General features: G+C 40.8%; 2 protein-coding genes and 2 long non-coding RNA genes across 14 annotated transcripts in view; 3 read left to right on the top strand and 1 right to left on the bottom strand.

Moving 5' to 3' along the window:
* The window catches only part of ZNF148 (zinc finger protein 148), a 39,117-nt gene extending 29,712 nt beyond the window's left edge, over positions 1-9,405 (top strand). For all 4 annotated transcript variants that reach the window (XM_081924980.1, XM_081924979.1, XM_081924977.1 and 1 more), the window contains 2 exons: positions 1,001-1,119; positions 2,092-9,405. In XM_081924980.1, coding sequence (XP_081781106.1) covers positions 1,001-1,119; positions 2,092-3,696 — 1,724 coding nt within the window. In that variant the 3' untranslated portion in view covers positions 3,697-9,405. The remainder of the gene's footprint in view (positions 1-1,000; positions 1,120-2,091) is intronic.
* LOC309377741 overlaps positions 1-16,978 on the bottom strand; it is a 33,644-nt gene extending 16,666 nt beyond the window's left edge. Inside the window, exons 1-3 of one of the 5 annotated variants that reach the window (XR_014171628.1) lie at positions 15,070-15,340; positions 12,890-13,227; positions 1,466-1,527 (exon numbers count right to left, since the gene is read on the bottom strand). This is a non-coding gene — a long non-coding RNA (uncharacterized lncRNA). Of the gene's footprint in view, positions 1-1,465; positions 1,528-12,889; positions 13,724-15,069; positions 15,341-16,873 lie in introns of those variants that run through there. The other 4 variants (XR_014171629.1, XR_014171627.1, XR_014171630.1 and 1 more) reach the window with 4 other exon arrangements.
* LOC309377827 lies at positions 15,475-17,145 on the top strand. The gene is made up of 2 exons (XR_014171699.1): positions 15,475-17,003; positions 17,039-17,145. It is a non-coding gene; the product is annotated as an uncharacterized lncRNA (long non-coding RNA).
* A 121-nt stretch (positions 17,146-17,266) lies between these two features.
* Positions 17,267-25,921, top strand: part of SLC12A8 (solute carrier family 12 member 8) — a 68,024-nt gene continuing 59,369 nt past the window's right edge. For 2 of the 4 annotated variants that reach the window (XR_014171612.1, XM_081925050.1), the window contains exon 1: positions 17,267-18,567. The gene's annotated coding sequence lies outside the window, so the exon portion shown is untranslated. Of the gene's footprint in view, positions 19,037-19,309; positions 19,354-25,921 lie in introns of those variants that run through there. The other 2 variants (XM_081925051.1, XM_081925052.1) reach the window with 2 other exon arrangements.

The following is a 25,921-nucleotide window of genomic DNA, read 5'->3' as shown; positions in this document are numbered from 1 at the left end:
CAGCAGATACCTCATTCGGTAGAGCGTAAGACTCTTAATCTCAGGGTTGTGGGTTTGAGACCACGTTGGGCAAAAGATTCCTGCATTGCAGGGGCTTCGACTACAAGACCCTTGTGGTCCCTTCCAACTCTACCATTCTATGATTCTGTTATACACCTTCGGCTGACTAAATAAAGGATCAGGATATTTATTGCTATAAGTCAGCAACTAGCTATTCCAGTTTTAGTTATTTTATCTTGTTACAAGGATGCTAAAAAATGGGATATTATATAATAGCACTTTATATGAACATGCTTGTGGCTGGTCTGAAAAAATTGAGACAAGGTAATCACAAGGACATATAAAATTAATTCTCTTCATAAACCCAAACTTTTGGCAATATGAGGAGCTTTTACATGCAGTCTTTTTCACTTTACTAGTACATACAGGCAACTTATTTGGGCTAGTGTGTTACAGTGTTAGACTAGAACCTGGGTGACCAAGGATCAAATTCCCACTTGACCATAAAGCTCACTGGGTGACCTTGGGCTCCTCACTGCCTCTCAGATTAACCTACTTTGCAGGGCTGTTGATTAAATGAGGAGTGAGAGAACCATGTACATCAGCTCCTTGGGGAAACGGTGAGATAAAAATACAATAAATAATAATGAATAAAATACTGGAATGAAAATGGAAATTTATTGTTTTATTTGTTTTCCTCTAGCTCTGAATGTTGAGACATTCTTTTTTGATGGGCTAGTTTATTTTTTATTTGATTCTCTTCCACCTCTACTCAATATTTGTGTGATTCTTTTAACATGTTTGGAGTGATGAGCCATATGAAAAAATATTGGTGTGTGGTCAGACCTATATTTTGTTTACATCCAGCTGATCAAAGCAATACTTTGTAAGTTTTTTGTTAAGTAAACCTAAATAATAGCATGGTGGGGAGAGGTATGAGACTATCTGTCTTCTCCTTTTTTTCTTAAACAGTACTTCCTCTTTTCATTTTTATTCTTAGGTGAGAAACCATTTCGATGTGATGAATGTGGCATGAGATTTATACAGAAATATCACATGGAAAGGCACAAGAGAACTCACAGTGGAGAGAAGCCTTATCAGTGTGAATACTGCTTGCAGGTAATTTGAGAAGGAGAAAGAAGGGTGTTTAAGGGAATCTGTTTTTACAATATCGTGACAATTGTGATTCCAAGTTTCAAAACTTTGAGGTAAGAGGGCACTTTGGCTTGTCTTCTAAATACCATACGTTTCATTGTGGATTTAATTAAAAGCAATTTTTAAAAAACTTGATTTTATAGATATATATGAAAGAAATTATGGCTCTCCAGTATGAAAAGAACATTTACCCATTGAGAAACTTAAGTTTTTAGTTATCTAAAATACGCAGAATTAATAAGGACAGATACTTTGAAACAAATTAATGCTAATTGGAGGGGTCATTTAGGTTTCTGTCCTTTTGTCTTACCTTTCCCACAGTTGCAGGTATGTGAAGTGGCAGGAGGGGCCCTTATGTACTGCAGTAGGCTCCTATAGATCAAGAACAAAGGGTTGGGTTTGTTTGAATATTAATATTGACTCTCACATCTTCTGACATGGTAACATTTTCACTTTGTGACATGTGACCATTTTTTAATTCCCAAAATCACTTATGACAGGGTTGGGGAACCTCAGGCTCTGGGTCCAAATATGTCCCCTTCAGGCCTCTCTAGTTCTCCCTCAGGACTCTTACTTCACCAACCATCTCCCCAAACCAGCCATATTTGAGCTTTTGCCTGACTGAAATTTGCCCCTGAACTATGATATTGCCTCTTGCTTGTGTGGATGGTGGGGTGGGTAGGTATGGAAACTTCCAGTTTTTGTGTGGCTGGAATGTGGCCTACTATAGAAAGCTAAGAATCACATCCATGGATGTTCCCCCTTGTTTGCCTCTGGCCTTGCCCATGCCACCCCAGAGCATTCTCCATGAGAGAATAGGACCCTCAGGCTGAAAAACGTCCCCCACCCTGACTTAGAAGGACTTTATCATGTGAAAAAATGTGAATTGGCCAAAAGGCTGCATGGCTTTTCTCTAACCAAAAATGTCCTCTGCAGTTCTTCTCAAGGACTGACCGGGTGTTGAAACACAAACGTATGTGCCATGAAAACCGTGACAAGAAACCCAACAGAAGTGCCACCAAAATTGGCCTTTTGACTCCTGATGATGATCAAGGCTTCCCAATGCCTTTGAAGGACAGCTCTTTGCCAAAGAAGAAAAGGCAAAAAACGGAGAAATTGAAGTTTTCGGGGCTAGATAAAGAAAGCGGGGCAGATAAATCTGAGCATAAGAAAGATAAGAATGATTTTTTGCCTTTGTATGCTGGCAGCGCTAAGATCAAGGATGAGTATATGGTGGCTGAATATGCAGTGGAGTTACCACATTCTTCCGTCAGTGGAGGGCACCTACAGGAAGCAAATTCTGGAGAAATACACCCACCTAAACTGGTGCTCAAAAAAGTTAATAGTAAGAGGAGCCTAAAACAGCCACTAGAGCAAAGTCAGACCATTTCATCTTTAGCATCTTACGAAGACAGCAAGGTTTCTAAGTATCCCTTTGATCTTGTGGATAAACAAGGCCTGTTGGACTCTGAAGGCAATGCTGACATTGACCAAGTTGATACTTTGCAGGAAGGCCCCAGTAAACCTGTACACAGCAGCACAAACTATGATGATGCAATGCAGTTTTTAAAGAAGAGGCGGTATCTCCAAGCAGCTAATAGTAATAGCAGAGAATATGCCTTGAATGTAGGCACCATTGCCTCTCAGCCTTCAGTCACACAGGCTGCTGTGGCCAGTGTCATAGATGAAGGTAGCACAGCCTCAATACTGGATACATCGGGGCTGAATGTGGAGATTAAAGGCAACCATGACAAAAATGTCATTCCAGATGAGGTACTTCAGACTCTCTTAGACCATTATTCCCATAAAGCTAATGGCCAGCATGAAATAGCTTTTAATGTGGCTGATACGGAAGTGACCTCTAGTATATCAATCAATTCTTCTGAGGTGTCAGAAGTCACACAAACTGAGAATGTTGCAACAAGCTCTCAAGGTTCCTCATCCGATAAAGCCAGTATGTTACAGGAATATTCCAAGTTTCTTCAGCAAGCTTTGGATAGAACTAGCCAAAATGATGCCTATTTGAACAACCCAAGCCTTAATTTTGTGAGTGACAACCAGACTCTTGCAGGGCAACCAGCGTTCTCTTCTATAGACAAGCAGGTCTATGCATCTATACCGGTCAACAGTTTTCGATCAGGAATGAACTCTCCATTAAGAACAACTCCAGACAAGTCTCACTTTGGACTTATCGTTGGCGATTCCCAGCACTCTTTTCCCTTTTCAGGTGACGAGCCAAATCATTCTTCCTCATCCTCTACCCAGGACTTTCTGGATCAAGTTACTTCTCAGAAGAAGGCAGAAGCACAGCCTGTCCACCAAGCATATCAAATAAGTTCCTTTGAGCAACCGTTCAGGGCTCAGTACCATGGAACAAGAGCTGGAATATCATCTCAGTTTAACACTGCTAATGGGCAGGTGAACCTGCGGGGACCAGGGACAAGCGCCGAATTCCCAGAATTCCCTTTGGTGAATGTAAATGATGCTCGAGCTGGGATGAACTCTTCACCTGATGCCACAACAGGCCAGACATTTGGCTAAGAAAATCTGTAGAAATAACATGGGCACTTTAGCATGGGTCTGTCAAGAGCGAGCATCTTCTGTATAAGATGGAGTCAGTCCTATACAAATTTAAGGCCTTGGGTTACAACAGAAAAGTAAGCCGGTACAGAGTATTGGCAACTGCTTTTTGTGTGTGTGGTTAGTCACCATTCTTTTTGAATTGCCTTATATGTGGGTGTCCACTGAAAAGGCAGGTGGTTATTTGCTTGCTGGAGATCAGGAGCTTGCTATGCTGAGATTTTATACAAGACAAAAGAAACCAAAAAACCCAGATAAGATGTCTCTCCTGTAATAATTTCTTAGTTTGGTAACATTGATTATTTTGGGGAGAATGATAATTATGAGATTATTCATTTTGGAATTTCCTGGTTAGTTAGTCAGGCCATTGCACTTCAGCAGGGAACATGAATATAGACTGTACAGATAATATGAACTTAAAAGTTTTAATGTCAGGAGATGATGGCTAGACAACTATAGTGCATTTTGGGGGGAAATCCATTTTATCAACTCTCTTAAAAAGTCATACACATAATATTCCTTCTTGGTTTCTTTGAATTTCCTTTTACAACACTTAGAGAAAGGTAATTATGTTTTCTAGATGCACTCCCCTATTTAAATGTTTGATTCAATTAAAAGTACTTTAAAAGGAAAATACTTACTATTAATGCATTTACTTCATTCCTGAAGTATTGCATATTTCTTTGTACCTTTGAAGGTAAACATGACTCTTTATGTTTTTATCTCCAAATGACAGGTATCAAGATGGTTAGGATTGAACTAAAATGCTTTGTAGATGACATTCCCATTTCCATAATGTTTATATGAATGGTGAACTCCAGGTTTTAAGAGTTTAAATTGTACTTCAGCCTACAAATCTGCAATAATTAACGTTAGAGCACTTAGATTATTTTCCATTTTTCTTTCTTTCTCAAAAATAAAACTATTTTAGACCTTTAGGTTTGATGTGGCTGCATCATTATCATCTTACATAACAACAGAAGAGTTATCTTAATGAACAGTTTCATTGCAGTTTTACTAACACTAGCTGGTGACTGAGAACAGTGACCAAAAGATAAATGGTCAAACTTTTGCTGCATTTCACAAATAAATTAACTGCAAACTTTATCCCTATCCCCTGTGGTTGTTTTAATAGTAGACTGTCTTGAGTTACACTGTGTGGTGCAATGATTAGTTCTGTATACAGTTTTAACGTGCTGTGCTTCGACTTAACATAAATGTCAGGATAATAATCATTTTTAAAACGGAAGCCTTTATTTTCATTATATTGTACATTCACTAATGGGCTGCTTTAAGGTAATCTTGCGGGCAGTGTTTTACCTAAAGGCTGAGCGACAGGAACGCAGATACATTCCCCCCCCCAAAAAACCATACTCAACATTTAGGCAGGGGAGATGGGTGCATGTATTATTTTACAGCTTCAGGCCTGCTCACCACTTCTCAAAGATAACCCTAACAATACCTCCTTCATTCAAAAAATTTAAGGAAAGCAAAATTTCAATTCCCAGAGAAAAACTTTGTTTTAATTAAAATGGTACTCCTAATTTTTATTGCCACAGTTCTCCTTTGTTTCACCTGTGCAATTTCAGACCCATTTTAGAATCTACGTGAAAGTCATAGGCAGCTGCTGCAGTAGCCAAGACACATATGTTATGAAATGCCTTGTTTATTCCTATAGGTCACAAACAGGTTAATTTTACAGGACAGTGTTGTTATAACCCACTACTCTGCATAAGTTGTCCAAGGATTTATTTCATAGTACAGTAAGTAAATGCAACCATGGTACTGAGTCAAAATAAGCACACATAAAAACTTCTAAATAATGGAACTTTTTAGGTCTTTTTAGTTTGTCTCCTGCCCCACACCAGCACAGCTAGTACATAACATATTTTAATTTAATTAAGCATTTGTGGCCCAGTGTTTGAGTGCACCACTATTTGTACAATTAACATTCAGTTGTGGTTCAGAGAAGTAAACAGGACTGGCAAGTGAGAGTTGTGCACATTTAGTATCTAGAGGGAATGGCTAATAGTCTCTGTGTGTATGTAGATATGGCAAGACAATAAGGTCAGGGTGTAAAGGCTATGGGTTGTATCTTGTGTCCCACTCATGGGAGTTTCTTTGTTCCAGGAGAGCTTTCCATGAATGGAAGGGCGAGGAAGGCAATTTTTTGCAAACTCCCCTTTCTCTCGCAACCCTCGTGTCCTTCTCCCACGCTGTTCCAAAGGGATCCCAATCCTCTGGAGGAGATTAGTGGGGGGCAGAGGGGACTCAGATGAAATAAGTGAAACGACCTTCCCTTTCTTCATTCATTGAAGCACCGACTTCATCAAAGAACCATCTGTGAGTGGAGGGGTGCAAGTTGAATATAATCCCTACAGTGAGAAGACAAGGGGATGCTTCTCTGAAAGTGTCCATTATGAAAAAGTGAGCAGAGAGGAATGGAAGGAACTATGGCTAGGATCCAAATGTGCATGGCCAAGCAGTTCCATATTTACCCTTCTGTTGGCTGCTCTTTGCACTGTATTGAGGGAGTGCTGTTTTATAGCATTCCAGCATTTTTAGAGGAACGTACTGGGAACATGAGAGGCTGTAGCTGAGGAGAAGCATTGGCAAGCGATGGAATATAATGAGCCGGACCTCCACCTGTGGCTCTTGAGGGTGCCCACGGGAATCATGTAAAAACCTGTTCCTAAGTTGCTTTTTAGAAGAAGAAAAAATGGCACAGATATATCTCAACCCTCGTCAGTTATAGACCTATTATATACATGCTAGGAGACAGTGTTAATAGAAATACTTTCTTAATAATGCTTTTTAAAGTGTATTTAGGAAATCTCTGCTATGGTTCTACAGTCCTGTTAAGCTCAATGTTATGTTTGGATTCAGTTAACTTAAACTCTTTGAAACTAGACTTCGGTGCAAACGTGCTGCTTAATTTTCTCAATTTTTAATGGCTCGTCTTTTGGGTGACTGCTAGGCCTGAGTGTCCCTTTTAACACTAATTTCCTGTTCCTTTTACTTTGAATATAAAGCAAGTTAATGAAGGAACTGACTTTTGGGCTTAAAGCTGAAGTAGCTCCTTATCCTTCTCTTTGTCTTAGTTATTCAGAGTAAACAATTGATCAAAGATGATCTATCCATTTATCAGAAGAGAAACCGCATCATGTACTGCAGTGTACTCTATTTCTGAAGAAAAGTTTAGAAGGATTTGTTTTTCATTTATATGCCTTTTCTGAAATTAGTTTAAGAGAATTATTACAGACTCCCAGCTATTGTAGGTGGACAAGGTTTTTGAGAGAAGGAGCAGTTCAGAGAAAGTACAGTGAAAGCTTGAACGTTTTATTATTATTAATGAGGATGCTAATCCCTACACAATATAATTTCTCCTTGTTTTTCTTCAGTGGTGTAAAGTCGTGTAGTCAAGGTCTTATGAAAGTATGACTATAACTTTAACCAAGCATATTGCAGAACCTATGTACAAATACTGCAAACTAAACCACAGTTGTCAAAATGAATGAAATACATTGTAATGTCATATGCCTGCTTTTGTTTGCTTATTTATTTTGTGATTTTAAACATGGGTTTTCAAGTCACTAGTGAATTACTGAATTTTTAGTATAGCTGTTTGATTTCATTTCCAAGTTTCTGGCTTGTTTCCTGAAAAAATTCCACTTGGATACATACAGCATATTCCATGTTTCTTTAGATTAATTTTTATGATGTGTGTATCATATTTCGTAAATATTTGAAACGGATCTAAAATGGATCCAGGATCAGCCTGTTTGAGTATTTCAGTATTAACTTGCTTTGTATTTGTAAAATTGCAACCTAAAATTTTGTTGAGTTGACATTGGACTCTTTCGCAAGTTGCAGGGGAGTAGCTATTAGAATATAGTTCAAAGCTTTAGAAGGCAGAAATGTGTTAGTGATCTGGGTATTTTGGTTGGTAAAAATTCAAATGTAAGATTTCCAGTTATTATTCATAATAAAACAAACTATTTTTATGTTTTCTTAAATTCTGCTCAACGGAAGCCTTGTAACTTTTGGAGATGCTTTCCTTTTATGTTAAGTGCATGTTTGTTAGGTATATGTAGGACATTTAAGTACTCCTTTTGCAAAACAAAAAACATGTCCTGTGAAAGTATTGCAATGAATGAAAACCATTATGTTTTAAAAAAATAACTTTCATTATTTCCAAACAACTTTGTTTCAGGGAAATTTTCTAGTTGCTTTTGCTATACTTGTATAAAATCATTGTTTCAATAATAATTTAAGAGAGAGATGGTCTGGTAGCGAACACAAACCGAAGCAAGCAAACCTTTCTCAAAGTAGTTTCTTGCTTTCTTTTTCCCAGTGAATGGAAAGGTAAAAGACAAAAAAGTGTAAATGTTTATTTTATTTTTTTATGCAATATTGTTCTGTAAATATGAGTTATCAAATAAGGATGTACCTATGATTGAATCTTTGATTCTGCACAGTTAGAGTTTATATATAAAATATAAATGTGTCTTGACAATCAAGGACTTACTGTCAGTCTTCCTTTATGATGTTTTATTAATGTTATGCATTCCATTTGTTAGACTTGAGTACAAATGTGGGAATTTGTATTGTCTGTAAAGTATGTAATGTTTTTACAGCTTGTTTTAAAAAAAGGAAAAAAAGAACCTTGTATATAAACAGATCACAGTACTGCTTTATATCAGGAGGCATATGATGTACTGTATGTAAGCAATAATGCCTAACAGTGCTAACTTTGCAAGTAGCATAAGGAAAGTTCCAAAAACTGTTTGGGGAGTTAATAGCTTTGATTAAGTTAATGGATATTCTTAATTGTTTTTAATCAATAAATTCAACTGTTTTTTGGTTTGTAGTATATAACATTGTTTACATAGCACAATCTGAGTTTCAGGGAGAGCAGGCCTTAGATCTGCACCTGTGCACACGTTCATGATGAAACTAATGGCTCAGATGCGCTTCTGCAAGATGAGTTAGTGTCCTTATTTTTGAAGGAAGGATAAGGATTTGCTCTTCCAGTTTCCACACCAACTGAATAAGTTTGAAATTTAATTTTAAATCCTTAAATCCCAGTATGGTTTTGGTATAAATCAGGTTCACGTGATACAAAAAGTGGTTCTTGTTCATAATTCACATTGCAGTTGAACACCGAGTCATGGTTGATTTTGATATAATTTTGCCATAGGGATTTATCAGCTGCTGAGATGAGCTTTATCCGGAGTTCAAGCAAAACAAAACCAAGTCAAAAAGTTTGAACAATGCTTTCAGACTGTACAGAGCAACATAATTATTTGAAAACTATCATTGCTTTGGTGGGGAAAGATCGCCGATTTATAAATGTATATGACCTACATTTTATAGGAAGAAATGTTTTTAAATGCTAGTCATTTATATAATATGTGCTTTGAAGGATTTGCTAGTTCACTTCTGTCACTTTTAGTACACTGGTATCTTTTTATATGTAATGTATGCTTTTTATTATTGTAGCGAAGCATTTCAGTAGAAGGAATTTTGCAACAGTGTTCAAGGAGATTTTATTGTTGGAAACTAATTGTACTGGATTCTGTCTCTGTAAGTTTTATCTTTATTTTAACAATGTCAGGAAAAGGACCTTGGTATTCAAATAAACCTGATGATCTGCTCTTTTTTTAAGGATGCATTGTGTGATTTGCAAATGAGTCCACAAATTTTACGTTTGGTAGAAAATCCAGGACATACACAACTTTAAAAAAACATTAGGGGCAGAGAAAGAATAGAAGAATGCTGCTGGAATTTATTTTCTGATACGGTATTCCCCCCTCCCCCCAGCATCCATACGCCTCTTTGCCTTTCAGTTCATAAAATCCCCTATAATACCAGTAAAGGAGATTTCAGTGGTCATACAGTATTACTTTAAAAAAATACAAGCGATCTGTCCATTTTACTGTGAGTGTTGGTTTTTTTTTTTTAAAAAAAAGCAATTAAATTCCCAGTTTCATTAATTTAAAAATGTGTATAAGTAATATAGATGCTTTTGTATGAAACTTGAAAGTATGAATTTGTGTAATTATTTTGTATTTGAAATAATAAATTAGGTAATGCAGGATTCCTGAGGAATCAGGAATATTGTGATGATAATGTGTTTGTGTGGTAGTTGTGTACGGACATAACATCAGAACATTTAATGGATTTTGTGAGATACCTTGAGAAATTGCTGTGTGGATACTTGCACTCTAGCCTAGGGAAGATGCACATACCTTTCAGTACTCACAGCCAATACCTCTATGTATTTTGGACCAGAAAGTGCCATCTTCAGTCCTGGATCTCACAGTTCATGTAATATGGCCAGTAGTTTGGTTCACAAATTTTGTGAACTGAAAGTCATAGGAATGGATGGAATGGTTCCTTCTGTTGTTCAGGGCTTATGTCCTTTGGGACTGAAAAGGATTTCACAGACCATTATTGTTTTGCTTCCCTTTTCTATAGATCTGAATGTTCTGGGCTTACGGGGTCTGTGCGTTTGAGCCAGATTTGTAATTCCAAGCAGTGCCATGCTTCAACTACAGTGGCACAAGCACTGAGTTGTGTAGGTGGAGCTCAACAAGATCCACTGCCTTCTCACAGAATCAAAGTTAAGATCTTAGTATTGGAAAGAGTTTCAAATAGCAGGTGTGGGAGATGCAGAAAAACACAAAAAGCCAATATAATTTTCATGCAACAATGCCCATTACTGCACAGGGGTGTTATTTCATGTACCCAAAGACCTTTGCAATACTGGAAAGGGAGTTCTGCCCAAATAATAATGGGATTTATCTGTTTAAGAAACAGAGTGCAATTTGCTACTTTTTGACCTTTTTCTTTATGGTTAATTTATTTGGAGTTTATAGTAACTATTGAAAAATGTACATGAAGACAGGTTTGGTTTTTTTTAAAAAAATTATTAAATGTATAAGCAATGGCTGAAATCTCAGTGTGCTCTGGCTGCTGGAAAATAAAAATACAGAACTCTGCATTATGAATTAAGGCTCACAAGAGATTTTTCATGATAATTTAGTTACAACATTTGAAGAATGCATACATTTCTTACGTAGCAGAAGATTCAGCTTCATTCTTGATATAAGCCAATGATTAGTCTCTGGGTATTCAAAGGGCATCTCTAGCTTTGAACTGTTTATGCACATTACAATTCATATAAGGTATATTCATTTTGCATTAAAATGTCTATGACTAACACCTCAGTTTCATTACTTAAAAGGCCAATTCTACATTGGATAAGGAGGAAGAACTGAAGGCGAACAAACTACCAAATTTTCATCTCTAATGGGCTTGCATTGGCAGAATGGATTGGGATGGTGCTTATGTATCACACTACCAATATACATTTTTACTTCTTTACTATATCTGTCATTTCAGCAAGCTATACATGTAGAAATGACTGAAAATGAAACAACCATTTTTGCAGGGCTGCACCTGCTTGCTTGTGAAAGCAAAGGTTTCAGCAAGCGATCTGTTGGGTGTCTGTATAAAGGGGGCAGGCTAACAGATAATGAGTGATGTCTTCTACATGTGGTTGACTATCAATTCAAAGTCTTTCTGCATACGAGACCTTGTTGCAGCCATCCAAGACTGCAGTGGGCATCACTTGGAAACAGCTCAATAATGGCATTTCTTAAGGAAGCTGGTGAAAGTTTGATCAGACAACTACCTCTAAAACGCTCTGTTCTCAAGAGTGGATACCCAAGGAGGAAATGTGGTGTTTCTAATTAGTTGAAGGTCCCTTCTGGATTCTATCCAAAAGAGCCAATCCATTGGTTGACACTTATTCAAAGTCAAAGGAGAGCTCAGTTCTGGAAAATAATGTTAGTATAAAACATTGGGAAGCTGCATTCTAGTTGGTTATCATCTGGTTCCATATAGCACAGATCAGGAAAACACTCAATAGGCAAGGTAGTATACTTTTAGCATACTTTTAACTGAGCAAGCACAGTCCACTCTTGCCTTAATTGTTGGCTACCCAGATTATGTACAATGAAGAACTGCTGGTATTTCTAATGGATAGAAAGTATAGCTTCTGGAAGAAAAGTATTTTGCACAGTTTCCAAAACTTTAATGGAGTTCAAATCAGAGCTCCAGATTTCAATGTCATAGAGCATCTGGGTAAACACTTTGAACCTACCCTAAAGATACTTGGTAGCAATAACCTGCCTTCCCTTATTGTAATAGAATTACATCAATGTTCCTATGGTTTCCTGTACCTTTAATTTCACTGCCTCCATATGATATTTCCAAGAGGGTTTCATTTACACCTAGATATCTAAATAAGTTTGTTTTCTAGCCTGCTGATCCAAGCACCATCTATACCCGGAGGGTACGCTGGAGTACTTTGACACAGAACCTGTGGGCCGCACACTGCCTTGTCATGCCCTTGGGGGGGGGGGCTGGGAGTGAAGCCAAATTTTGATGCCTCACTCCACTCATGCTGCTTTCCAAAAGCCACGCCAGAGGAGGTCCGAGGCTCTGGCAGGGTCCTAGAGTCCTCCCATTTCCTTTTGAAAGCTGGGAAAGTGCTAACTCGGCTTTGGTAAGGCGGTAGGAAGCCTCTAGGACTCTGTCAGAGATCTCACACCTTCCCACAGCCCAGCACCTCACTTAGCCAGCTTTGGCAAGGCAGCACAAATGTTGCTGAGGGCTGCCAGAAAAAGGCCTCAAGGGCCACATGCCACCCTTGGGCCACATGTTAGGCCACCCTGATCTTAACTAGGACTGTCTCTGCTAGGAATCACAATCCTGGTCTAACTTCAAGGCTCCTTGTGGTTCCTGCTGCTTTTAAAATTGGTGTCCTCTTCAAGATTTGCAGGTCCTATATTACTGGTATATAACCTAATGCAGGGGAATTTTAATTTAAAAGTACAAATGGTACAATGTCCAAAGTACAAATGCATATTCTCAGAAATCTGCTCTTATTTTAAATATGTGTAAAATGGATTTTGTGCCCCTTGTAGCTTGAGAATTAATTTGGTATGTGGGACACTCAATTCACAATGCATACTATGCCCAACGTTTCCTATAAATGCCATTAGTTTCAGTCATATCTAGTATAGCTGTTTGTCAGTTTCCCCTCCCTGCCCATGTTTATTTCACTGCTGTAATGAACAGGTACCTGTAAATCCTGGTTCTATGTCATCTTAATTACAGTCAAGGCTTGTGTGTTGAAGGCAGGTCCAAACTTGACATCACTGTGAACTAGAATGCTTGATATAACCATTTCTACTACTGTACTTCCAAAAGCTTCAGCTCCTTATGAGGTAGGGCGGGCAGGTCCGATTGCCAAATGAATATTGATGGTATTCCCATTCTTGCTGAAATTATAGGGCATATTTAGCCCCAAGAGCTTCAAATGAAGCAAACAGGTCCTGGATTGTTGTCATACCTCATTGATGAGGCAGACCTTTTATTACCTTACCTATTTTAGGAAGACAGTCAGTGGACTGATGATGTCTGTGGGATTGCAAGGAAGAATATTAGTATTCCATTGTGATTGTCATTTGTAAAAGGCAACTTAATATTAAAACCACTTTTTTCCAGATTTTTCTGAAGCAGTGAATTGTTTGAAAAGTTTTCTGTTTCCTTACAATGCATTATATGTATACCTATCTTGGATTCCTCCTCCTTTGGATCATCTTTGTCAGAATATGCAGATAGCAAAGTATCACTGCCTATTTCAGTCTCTATGGGGGTATGTATGTGTGTGTACATATATATGGTGCTTTTCTTTAGCAAAAAATAAATAAGGTTTCCGTACTCATAACTTGATAAAAATGCTGTGGGTGCCAGTACAAAATGGCTGCAATAGACTACAAAAAAGTCATGGTACTCAATATAAATGAGTGCCACCACACACACAAAAGCGCTGCATACACACATTATAAAGTGACCAATTGTCGTAAAGTAATGGCATATGAAACAACCATGCTTTTTCTCTCTTCCTTGTATAAAAGACAATGAGGAAATGATTAAGCTCCCATTGGATGCCATAAACATCTGCCTCATATCACCAGGAACTGGTTAAAAACACAACTGACTAATTGCAAAGAAGTGCCTACAAGCTTTTCGTTCTTGTAAAAAATAATAATAATAAAAAACATGGTCCCAAGTTTATGTGAAAAGTGACACTTTAGGCAAAATTATTCACTCATACACTACAATCAAGAAAACCCGAACCTCATTTTTATACAGGTTCACAAATGCTAAAATACATCTTCTTAAAGAAAATACAGCCCAAACATATAACACTATTTCACTATGTAATACTTTCACCTAAAGTGGATCACTAAAGCAACTCAAACACCATTCAGGTACAGTATATGGTAAAAAATTAATAAGTGGGTCTTCAACTGAAAGTGTGCGTTAAAAATAAGTCCTCAGTTGGGGGGGGGGGTTACTGTTTTACAAAGCTTACAGTTCATCTTGGAAAACACTTTTGCTAGCCTGCCCTTTTATTTTAAATATATACATTGTGAGAAATTAGCAATTTTCAGAATAAAGCTTCACCAGTAGCTTTTCCCCTCTAGGGTGAAAAAATTACCACATTTATGTTAACAATATTTTGCTCCAGTCCCTGACACATGGCTGTCATGTGAAAACAATGGTACCTTTTGCTATCCCAGACTGAATCTCTCCAGTATGCTATTACTTAGCCAATGCTATAGACCAAGTATCTTCAACCTTTCTAGACCCAGGAACCACATTTAACCCAAGCATGCACTTAGGGATCCATTTCTTAAGCTATCCCCACATACTTGCATGGTGGTAGTGCTCCTGTTGCAACCCACCATGGATCAGGCTGCAATCCACTATTGAGTCCCAACCCCCAGGCTGAAGATGAGTGCTCTAGACAATTAGAATTGCATTGATGTGGATAAGGTCATGCAGATCTACTCTTGCCTGTGTGCCATATTCACATATTCTGCTAACTGGATTCTTATTTTCTCTGCCACCATAAATACACAAAAGTTAAAAGCCTAAAATATTTATTCCTCCACCCCCTGATGCTGGGAAGTCATCAAGTTCTAAAACAACCACTGCCACCACAATCACTATCAAACCACACATTCCCACTCTGGGATTCATTTGGCTGACAAGTGGATTATACATTGCCGAAATGGATAAATAAAACACAGGCTAAATTAATCCGTTTGTGTTTGAATATTTACCCTGTTCTCTTCTTCAAGCATAACAACAATCTCATTGGCAGTGCAAAAAGCAAATTCCCCACTAAATCTTTTACCACTGACAGTTCATCTACTCAGATGTGAAGTGTGTGATTAGAATGTTACATACCCCAGCCAAAGCTTGTGTTCACCCCACGCCATTCCCTTGATGAGCTGTGGTTCCCTGTGTGCTGGGATAAAATGGATCCCACAGCTAACAAAAGACAACTAGGAACATTCCCAGTAAGATCACATGAAATTTCTACTCAAAACTATTCTTTCAGTGAAGTGATTCCCTGCCAGGGCCTTCTGTTTTGCTTCATTGGCATCTTGCATGACACATCTGCAGAGGATCCTTGTTTTTCTTTTATTTTGCTTCTACACTAGTTCTAAACCACAGAGCCTAGGGCTTGCTGATCAGAAGGTTGGTGGTTCCAATCCCTGCAATGGGGTGAGCTCCCGTTGCTCGGTCCCTACTCCTGCCAACCTAGCAGTTCGAAAGCACATCAGGTGCAAGTAGATAAATAGGTAACGCTCCGGCGGAAAGATAAACAGCGTTTCCGTGTGCTGCTTTGGTTTGCCAGAAGTGGCTTAGTCATGCTGGCCACATGACCCAGAAGCTGTACGCCGGCTCCCTCGGCCAATAAAGCGAGATGAGCGCCGCAACCCCAGAGTCGTCCACGACTGGACCTAACAGTCAGGGGTCCCTTTACCTTTACACTAGTTCCTAGCCCACTCGCCTACTCTGCTGATTTAAGAGCCATGATAAAAGTCTTCATCAAAGGGTACATTCTGCTCAACCAGCTGGGCTGATCCACACTGGCTGCTGGCTGGCAGTAAGTCATCCTCTCCATCGCACCCATTGCATATAGTGGACATAAAGTCGGTCTGAACCAGATAAATTCCCCTCTGACTTGCTTCCATAAATCACAGGCTTCTGGATTGCTCCCACTGGAAGGGTCTGCCTCCAGGGCGCATCAGGTGCAGGGCCTTCACAATGTGCACAGGAGCTACCTGCTTTTTGCCCAGGTTACTAGGCTGTGTTCCTTCAAGCCCATTCGCTTTTAGTGCAGGTTGTACTTTCTCATGCTTGGCTTGGCTTCCTGCTGTTTCCTGCTCCTTTTCCTTGCTGTCACTGCCTGTTCATTTGCCCTCTCAAAGTGTGTGACCAGTGACAAGAGCAAAGAAAAGGCCCAGCAGCCTTTACTAGTGGTGGGAATTTGGCTAAGAGGGGCTAGCAAATGAGCAGTAGTGACAGAGGCAATATTCTACATCTGGCACACATCAGATTCATATAAATGTTGCGTGTTATTAAAGGTTAATCAGAAACATGGAAGTTTTCATAGAATAATAAAAAATAATTAAATTAATAATATCTACTCATGAGGCATCCCAAAGTGGTAGAAACATACATAAAACTAAAAACAGCTAAAACATCTGCATATATAAATACAATTAAAAACCAATACACAACTTAAACCCTCCAACATACATAAAACCAATTCAAATCCATTACAGATACCACTAGGATTAAAGTCCGCTTTGAAGGCTCCTTGAAAAAAGCTTTAAAGCAGGATTCCTCAAACTTGGCACTCCAGATGTTTTGACACTACAATTCCCATCATGCCTGACCACTGTTCCTGCTAGCTAGGGATCATGGGAGTTTTAGGCCATAATATCTGGAGAGCCTTTGAGGAAGCCTGCCTTAAAGGAACATTTAAGTGTCTGAGTGGGCTACATTTTCACTTTGAGCTATAGCTCATCTTTTAATGACACACTAAAATTGTTCTTTCCCTGCTGAAGATCTTAGTTCAGATTTTTCCCTCCATTTTGACAATTTATGTTGAATTTTTACAGCACAGGAATAAAATGGACGGTCTTTGCATGCCTTACATTTTCACCAGCCGAAGACTACGATCCTGTGGAACAGTTACCTTATTGTGAAAGTTCCCACTGATTTGGCAAGTCCGCTTGGCTGTTGCTGTGGCAACTTGAGGCCTAAAAATATTGCATGTTGTTATATAGTTCAGCTGCGGCATTTCCTAGCCACAAATTACACTTGCTGTCTACTTGTTAGGTTCCCCAGAATTATTATTCAGTGATGTGCTGGTTTGCAGAATGATGGTAACCCATTAGTAAACCATCACACATCCAAGCTACACTGCCCAAATTGGGTTTTACAACCTAGACTCATGAATCTTTCTAGAAAGAAAAAATGAACAAATGTAAATGTAAAAATACTTTTATGAGCAAAAAGCACTGTCTATGGCAAAACTTCACTTGGAGACCTCCTGCAACTTGGGTTCCAAGCATATACGGTACCCGCTAGCCTGAACTCAATGGGACTTCAGATGTATAGAGCTCAGGAAGTTACCAGATGAGAATGCACCATAGAATGACCTATAAAATGTTCTCTCTTCCACGACTCCTTGCACTATAATATGGAAAATGCTCTCCTGATTCTACCATCAGCAATACAAAATATTTGTTAGACCTTGGACAAAAATATGGTTCTGTTAGGAAGCAGCTAACCCTATTGGGAGGCATTCATCTCATATTTCTGGTATTTGTGCACCAAAAGACATGCAATGTATTATGAAAGGAAGCATTTTTTTAAAGAGCTGCTTGCCAGAATCCTGTTGATTTTGTGTATTTTCTTTGGTTTAGCCTTGATAAACCAGTTCATCTGGCTCTGTTGTCATGCACTCTTGCTCATTCAACATATGACACTTGCGTCGCTTGATTTCCCTTCCTACTTAAAAAAAAATAAGCTATGCTAAGACAGGAGAAAAAAACTACTAAATATAAACGACTGTGACAGGCCTCTTATGAAGAGGAAGCTTCAGGGGTCAGAGCTAATTTTAGTAGTTTTTCCTCTCTTTTCCACAGAATTGTAAATGCTAAGAGGATGTATGTGGTTTAAAAACCAGCTGGGTAATTAATTGTGCTCCAATATTATTTTTCTATAAATGTGGAAAAAACATAGGAACACAAAGTGCCTTGTGTATTTAGTACAGTATTATATTTGTGTGTGTGTGTGATTTGAGAGGTCCAAAAATCCCACCGAAAGCCTGTTTCTGGAGTAAGGTTTTTTGTCCCCTTTTAAAAGTAGTAGTACAGTAGTAGAATTGGTAACAACAACAACAATTTTATTATTTATACCACACACCCCTGGCTGGGTTGCTTTCTGTCCTCACGGACCTATATATAAAGGATTATCGAAATATCTAAAACCTCATTCCAAAGTTAGAGGGCAGCCTTTTCACCCACAAATAAAATTGATGCAACCAGCAAGATGTGCACACATCCAGCCGCACCAGAAATCCTATAATGTCACCGGTGAGAGGGTGTGCTATCGCCCTCGTATTCTCAAGAACAAACGACTCAATTAAAACCCTTTTTGTAAAGCCCGAAAGGTGGGAGGGCCAAAAGAAAAGCAAACATCCTGACGTGGGAATATCCCTTCCTGTCCTGCACCCAGCCACCCCCAGTCCGGCCCACGTGGCACCTGGGTGGCTGTCCGTCCCAGCTGTCCAGTAAGACTTGATCGCAAAGGTTCTGACTGGAAGGCGGCGGGGGCGGAGGGGGAAGCTGCATCCTTCGCTCCTGGAGGCCGAGAAGAAACAAGGTAAGTATCCAGCGGATCCCCCAGGCTGGATAAATTCAAGCAACGCTTTGCTGCAAGGTGTCTGTGTATGTGTGAGGGCGCGCGCGCGCAAGAGCGCACCCTCAGGAGGCAGTGGGGAGATCCTCAGGGAGCTCGCTAATGTCTACACTGACTGGCAGCTGCTCTCCCGGGTTCCTGACAGGGGACATTCCTAGAGATGCCTGGGACTTTTGTGCTGTCGAAGCTGCGCGAATTCAGGCTGAATTCCAGCAGTCCAAAGGATCCGGGGCTTGCAAACTGAGGAGGCTAGTCAGGAGTCGCCCTGAAAGAGCCCGGCAGCCGCTATAATACTGTTTTTCACCGACGGCGGGGCGGCGCTCGCAAGGGGCACGAAGCAGCAGGCTTTCTCCAGTTCACGAGCAGGCTGCAAGCGGCCCCGCCCGGATGCTGTGAGAAAGCAAGCAGGCAGCTGAGGCGGCGGTCGCAACAGGTGCCTCCCGGATCCGGGAAACTCCTACGGCGGGGCGCCGTGAACGTGGAAGTGTGGGCAGGCCCGGGCGCGAGGCAGGCCTCGTCAGCTCGCGAGGGAAACCCGCCCAAGGGAGCCCCGCCCGCCCGCGCCCCAAGGGCTGCTCTCGCGAGTCAAAAGGCGCGTGGAAGAGACCCCGGCGTTTCCCGCCCTTCCCCATCGCGGCGCCTGTCGCGCTCAAACACCCGCAGCAGTTAGGGGAGCCTTCTTCCGAGCTCAAAACAATGCCCTTTCCTATTTTGGAATTATATATTTATTGGCATAATGCTATGTTTAAAGTATGTATTTAAAAGTTGTATTGGAAAAAGAGGATTTCATTAATTGGGGGGGGGGGCGTTATAAGAAAATATCACACGCGTCAAGGTGATGGCATGTTAAACGAGGTGCGGCTGGCGCCCCTCACCTCTTAGGCAGGGCTCCAGAGCTTTGGGACGTTACCAGATCAGGACACCATTTCAACGTGCAGCGCTTTGCTTAGCATAAAGATTCAGGAATATTTTTTTCGGGTGCGGGGTGTGGATACTGGATTTCGGCCATTACTGACGCAGGAGCCCCACGGGAAAAGCGGGGAAATGAAAAATTTGAGTGAAAAATGCGTGGAACAAGGCAGCAAGGCAGAGGCCGTGTGCGCATTACGCTTTAGTCCAGCTCCAATGTGTTCCCACTGCTGGTGTGCTCATGAGGTTAGTCCTAGTCCATAGGTATCCTGTAGAAATGCTGCTCTTTGATGCACTTTCCCTCAGACAAGCTCCCTTCCTTTTAAAAAAAAACGTAGGCCAAATTCGCATAGTAGTTGAGATGAGGTGCTCACATTTGGGACAGACCTTGCACATGCGCAGATGACAGCTTTATGGGATAGGAGTTTGCGGTTGAGGTTGCCAGGTTGCACCAGAAAACCAAACAAGTACAGTGTTACCTCGGGTTAAGAACTTAATTCGTTCTGGAGGTCTGTTCTTAACCTGAAGCACCACTTTAGCTAATGGGGCTTCCTGCTGTGTCGCTGCTGCACGATTTCTGTTCTCATCCTGAAGCAAAGTTCTTAACCTGAGGTAATATTTCTGAGTTAGCAGAGTCTGTAACCTGAAGCGTCTGTAACCAGAAGCGTATGTAACCCGAGGTACCACTGTACTGTAATCTGCATTGGGTGACGACACATCCCTGTCCCCTCTCTGGTGTGAACAGCCAGAGTTACAGGGGGCTAGCCAGGTTTTTTGCTCTGGGTGAAGCCCCCAGAGTAGCACCATTGAGGCTCCCAGCCTGTGTGCAAATGTGCATAGAGGGGTGCCAAACTGGGTCTTTGACCCGGATGAAATAAAGCCTGGTTTCGCCGCCCCTGTGTACAGCAACATACAAATACAGTTCTCTGTAACCCTCTGCTTTCCCCACCCCAAAAATAAAGCCAGTTCCGAAGGTTTGGAAAACTTTAGAGATGATGTGGGATGTGGTTCAAAGTGCTACAGATGAAGATGATGAGAGACTCATTGGAGATCATGGACTTTTCCTTTGTGTGAGCAGGTGCTCTGGATCAATGGATCAAGTCCTATTCATTGATTGGTGATATTATTCAAGAGAGATACCCAGACTTTATTTATAAAATATTCAAGACTTACAATGCAGCAGCTCAGTTTCCAACATTCTCTTGTAGTGCTTAGTATTAATGAAAAGCCACTATAAGATAGTACTACAGGAGACTTTCCTTAATGGTGTAATCTCTACTCCTATTACCATGGCTTTACTTGAAAATGGAGGCTGCCTGGGAAGTTATGGTACCTCAGTAAAACGAATGTTTGTGTACTTACAGGTTCTGCATTAGGTTTTATTTGCTGTAATGCATTTTCACTTTTTAAAAAATTATTGAGTACTAAAAATAAGGTGTTTTAAAGATATGAGGTGAGATGTTGGTTAAGGCTTTTATTTAAATGAAGTCATGTGAGATCTTGGATCACTTTACATAGCACAGCCAATAGAACCCTCTCTAATAGGAAAGGGAGCCCCATCGGAAGTCAGTGAGACCACATGTACATACGGTGAGAAATATAGTAACCTTTTTGTTTTTTAAACCAGCCATCTGTTGAAAGCAGTGATTTCAGCTTAGAGAGCTTCCTTAGTTTTGTGTTTATTGACAAAATATCCTACGGTGCAAAAGCAGAAATTTTGGTGTTGCTAAATGAACAGAAAAGGCTCAACTAGTCTTGGAGAGATGTGATTTAGACTCAGTCTATATTTGCATGCTAAAAGCCACAGAATCTGCTATGGATATAATTTGGGCACAATCATTTTAGCTGTATGGAATTAACAGCTCAACTCTATACATGTATACTCAGAAATAAGTCCCATTGAGTTCAGTTATGCTCTGGTTAGTGGATGCTCTGGTTAGTGGTAGAAGAGAAGAATGAATTAGTGCAGCATTTTGAAACAACAATCCATGTTTTAGGACAGGGGTCAGCAGACTTTTTCAGCAGGGGGCCAGTCCACTGTCTCTCAGACCTTGTGGGGGGCCGGACTATATTTTGGAAGAAAGAAAGAAAAAGAACAAATTCCTTTGCCCCACAAATAACCCAGAGATGCATTTTAAATAAAAGCACACATTCTACTCATGTAAAAACACCAGGTAGGTCCCACAAATAACCCAGACATGCATTTTAAATAAAACATGTAAAAACACGCTGATTCCCGGACAGAAGCTGGGACCGAGCAACGGGAGCTCACCCTGTCGTGGGGATTCGAACTGCCAACCTTCTGATTGGCAAGCCCAAGAGGCTCAGTGGTTTAGACTACAGCACCACCCGCGTCCCTAGAGCCTTTGGAAACCTGGGTTCAATTCCACAGTCAGCCATGAAGCAAACTAGGTGACTTTGCTTGGGCAAGTCACAGTCTGTCAGCCTAACCTATCTGACAGGCGAGGATAAAATGGGGAGGGGGAGAGCCGTGTATTCAACCTTGAGCTTCTTGGAGGAGAAGGTGGGCTATAAATATGACAACAATGATAACAGCTGAACTGTAGTTTAGTGTGACATCCAAATGCTGCACCTTACTGTTTGGTTAAATCTAGTTGAATATGGAAAATGGGTTTTTGATCTCTTCATTAAGGGGTCTTATGGTTTGTCTGGTGTCATTTTTCACATTCTTCAGGGAGATACAGTCTTTGGTGTCTTTTAACGTTTGAACCTGCCCCTCAAACTAAATGTTTTTGCCTTTTCTTTACCATGTTGATACCCTCTTCTTTAACACCAACTGGTTCCTTATAAACCACATTTTTAATAATTTTTTATAAAGGTAAAGGTAAAGGGACCCCTGACCATTAGGTCCAGTCGTGACTGACTCTGGGGTTGCGACGCTCATCTTGCTTTATTGGCCGAGGGAGCCGGCGTACAGCGTCTGGGTCATGTGGCCAGCATGACTAAGCTGCTTCTGGTGAACCAGAGCAGTGCACGGGAACGCCGTTTACCTTCCTGCCGGAGTGGTACCTATTTATCTACTTGCACTTTGACGTGCTTTTGAACTGCTAGGTTGGCAGGAGCAGGGACCGAGCAATGGGAGCTCACCCCGTCACGGGGATTCAAACCACCAACCTTCTGATCGGCAAGCCCTAGGCTCTGTGGTTTAACCCACGGCGCCACCCGTGTCCCTTTTTTATACTTAGGCACTAAAACTAGCATGAGCAGCAATACATGTTTTCTTTTTGTTTTACTTCCTTTAGGCACTGGGTGCTGAACGAAATGTGGACATAATGCCGAAGCTCTCACAAAATAAAATTTCTGTTTCAAATCTTCTTGAAATTGTTGGGGGCGGGCAGGAATAGCTTATTAAGAAACCATTTTTTATTTGCCTGCCATGTTAATGTTCCTTGCTGGCTTTTATGACAAAGACTATTTGCATAAAAGCTCTATCTTTGTTGCTGAGAGTTCATTCCCCCTGCTGCTTTTTCCGCTGCATGAAGCCTCAATTGCACTGAAAAACAGCAACCAGTGGTAGAGCTGGCAAGGATTCCTTCCTTCCACTGGAGGGGAATGAACATCAGGGAATCAGTGAACCTTAACTGCTTCATTGCCTGCTTAACTGGCGATTTGCATAGGGTAAAGGAAGTGAGTGGTAGTGTAAGAATTTGCCTGTGCTTTAACATCACAGGTGCCTGGGAAGGTAAAGCAAAGAAGGGTTGGGCTTGTTTCACAATAGTCTACCAGGAGAGCAAGGATGAGGAAGGCAGCTGGAAAGCAGGATAGGGGAGGGGTGGCTTCTTACTGAGCTTGGACAGTGGTGGCAGCTAGATTCTGAACATCAAGGTGCAGATGAATTGGGAGCTTGTAGTGGGAAGGTCAGGAAGATAATCCTGCTTTTGTATACCATCTTGCCTCTTCTAAACGGGAACTGCCCGCCTGACATACCGGGTGAGTTCATACACATAAGCTCCTCTGCAAACAGTGTCCTGGATTATATGCTGGTATCTCATGATATATTCCCCAAATTTTCCCATTTTAAAGTTGAAAATATTCAACTGAGCGACCACCTACCGTTGGTCACCACAATGACTATAGACTGGACCCCAGATGGAGACAGACATCCAACATATTTGATTACGAACTCAGTACTGCAAGTCAAAAGTGTAAAATGGTCTGAACTACAGGCTCAAAAATTCTCAGCATATTTACAACAAGGACTAAAACAAGCATATTCAGGCTTAATTGAGGATTATCATGATTATGACCAAACCCTAAGACTATTCTCGAATCTGTTGGAAGATCTAACGTCTTTTTTCTCTGTCCCGACGCATAAAATAAATCGAACACAAAGGAAGACAGGTGCATTGTGGTTCAACAGTGCTTGTAAACAGGCTAGACAACTTCTTGGTAACATCTACAAAGAGTATAAAGCCTCTGGGGCAATGGTCTTGCCAAAAGAATATTTCCAAGCAAAATCGGCCTACAAGCAAATTCAAAAGGGTGCCAGACTGGAATGGCAAGTGAATCAATGGCGGGCAATTATAGAAGCCTCATCATCACGGAACACCAGACAATTTTGGCTCCTGGTAAATAAAAGAACTAAAAGATACCCTTTAACTATTATTCCCGCCCCGGTTTGGGAATCTTATTAAAAAAATTACTTTGCCACAACTGACTGTATCGTTAACACAAGAGACGAATTTCAAGATCAGCTTCCCCTCTGGCCCCCTACCGATCCGGAAGACATCCATGACTTGATCGTCAACCTCAAAACAGGGAAAGCGCCTGGGCCAGACCTGATCCCGGCAGAAGCTATAAAATACCACACGGACTGGTGGGCCAAGGTCCTGGCGAACATCTTCGATGCAGTTAACAACTCTGGAATGATTCCGGAAGTATGGAAGGACGCTGTTATCGTTCCAATCCACAAAAAGGGCTCACCAGATGACCCGGGGGACTACAGGAACATCAGCCTGCTCTCAATAGTGGGGAAACTGTATGCCCGCTCCCTGTTGAACAGACTTATCCAATGGGCCGAAGAGAGAAAATTAATTGGGCCCGAACAAGCTGGATTCCACCCAAAACAGTCAACAATTAATCATATTCTAATTTTACAGCATCTTGCCTGGAAATATTCCACCCCAAAGGGTGGCCAACTCTGTGTGGCATTCATTGACCTAAAGGCAGCTTTTGATAGTATCCCCAGGAGCATCCTCTGGGAAAAACTCACCCGCTGGGGCATCGACAGAAGGCTTCTCTGACTAATAATCAAACTCCATGAGAACTCAGCGGCCAGAGTGAGATTCACCCCGGAGGGTGATCTCACGAATTCAATTCCCATTAACAGAGGTGTCCGACAGGGTTGTATATTGGTTCCACTCCTGTTAAATTTGTTCATAAGTGACATGTGGACTCCCCTAATAGAGGCCCAAGAAAGGATTCACGCACCCCGCCTAGCACTTTATCGCTGCCCCTTGTTACTATATGCGGGTCTTTCTTTTTCTAGAGTAGGTCTCAGGAGGGCCCTAAAATTTTTTGGATCATACTGTAACGCAAATTCCCTTACAATTAATTATGGAAAATCTAAGATCCTGATTTTCTCAAAGAGCCGGAAACTCCATAATTGGAGAATTGATGGGAGAGTCATCGAACAAGTCTATAGATTCCAATATTTGGGAGTTTGGTTACAACATAACCTCAGATGGAAGGCCCATGTAGCCTATGTTACAAATAGAGCCAAAGCTATCTCCTTGGCGATCTTGCAATTCTTCTTCACCGATGGGGCCTTTCATATCCCATAGGCGTTGAAAGTCTTCAAGGCCAAGGTGATCCCGACAATTGCTTATGCCATCTCAATTTGGGGGACTTTTGCCAACCTATCTCACCTGGAGGTCATTCAAAATCAGTTTTTAAGAGGGATATTGAAACTGCCCAACTGTGTAAGTAATACAGCGTTACGCATGGAACTTAATATTGTATCCCTGGAAAATGCTCTGTGGAAGCACATACTTTGTCACTGGTTATCTCTATGGCACAATCTCCCAAACCTGTACTTGATACAATGTATGTGGAGAGATGATTTCCAGAGCCCATGGGTAAAAAATTTACAGCTGAAAATAACGGCAATGGGAATCTCCCCATCCAAATTACTAGAGCAGGACATAGTCCCAGCTAAAAGAACAGTAACCTGTAAGCTAGAGGAGATGGACTTGCAGCAGAAAATGATCTTGGGCAATGGTACCTGCTCACCTCTAAATCTTGGTTTATTACCTCTCTTAAGGCTCCAAACTATTTGAATTCCTTAACTTCCTCAGCTCATAGATATGCCTTTGTAAAGGCAAGATTCAACACCTTCCCATTGAACGTGCTGAGAAATAGATTCTCCAATGGACAGATATTGCTCTTA

The sequence above is a fragment of the Podarcis melisellensis genome (assembly GCF_964234715.1).
Source record: "Podarcis melisellensis genome assembly, chromosome: 1".
NCBI classification, from domain to species: Eukaryota; Metazoa; Chordata; class Lepidosauria; order Squamata; family Lacertidae; genus Podarcis; species Podarcis melisellensis.
Note: the sequence above shows the minus strand (reverse complement) of the source record. Positions and strands in the feature narration are given on the sequence as shown.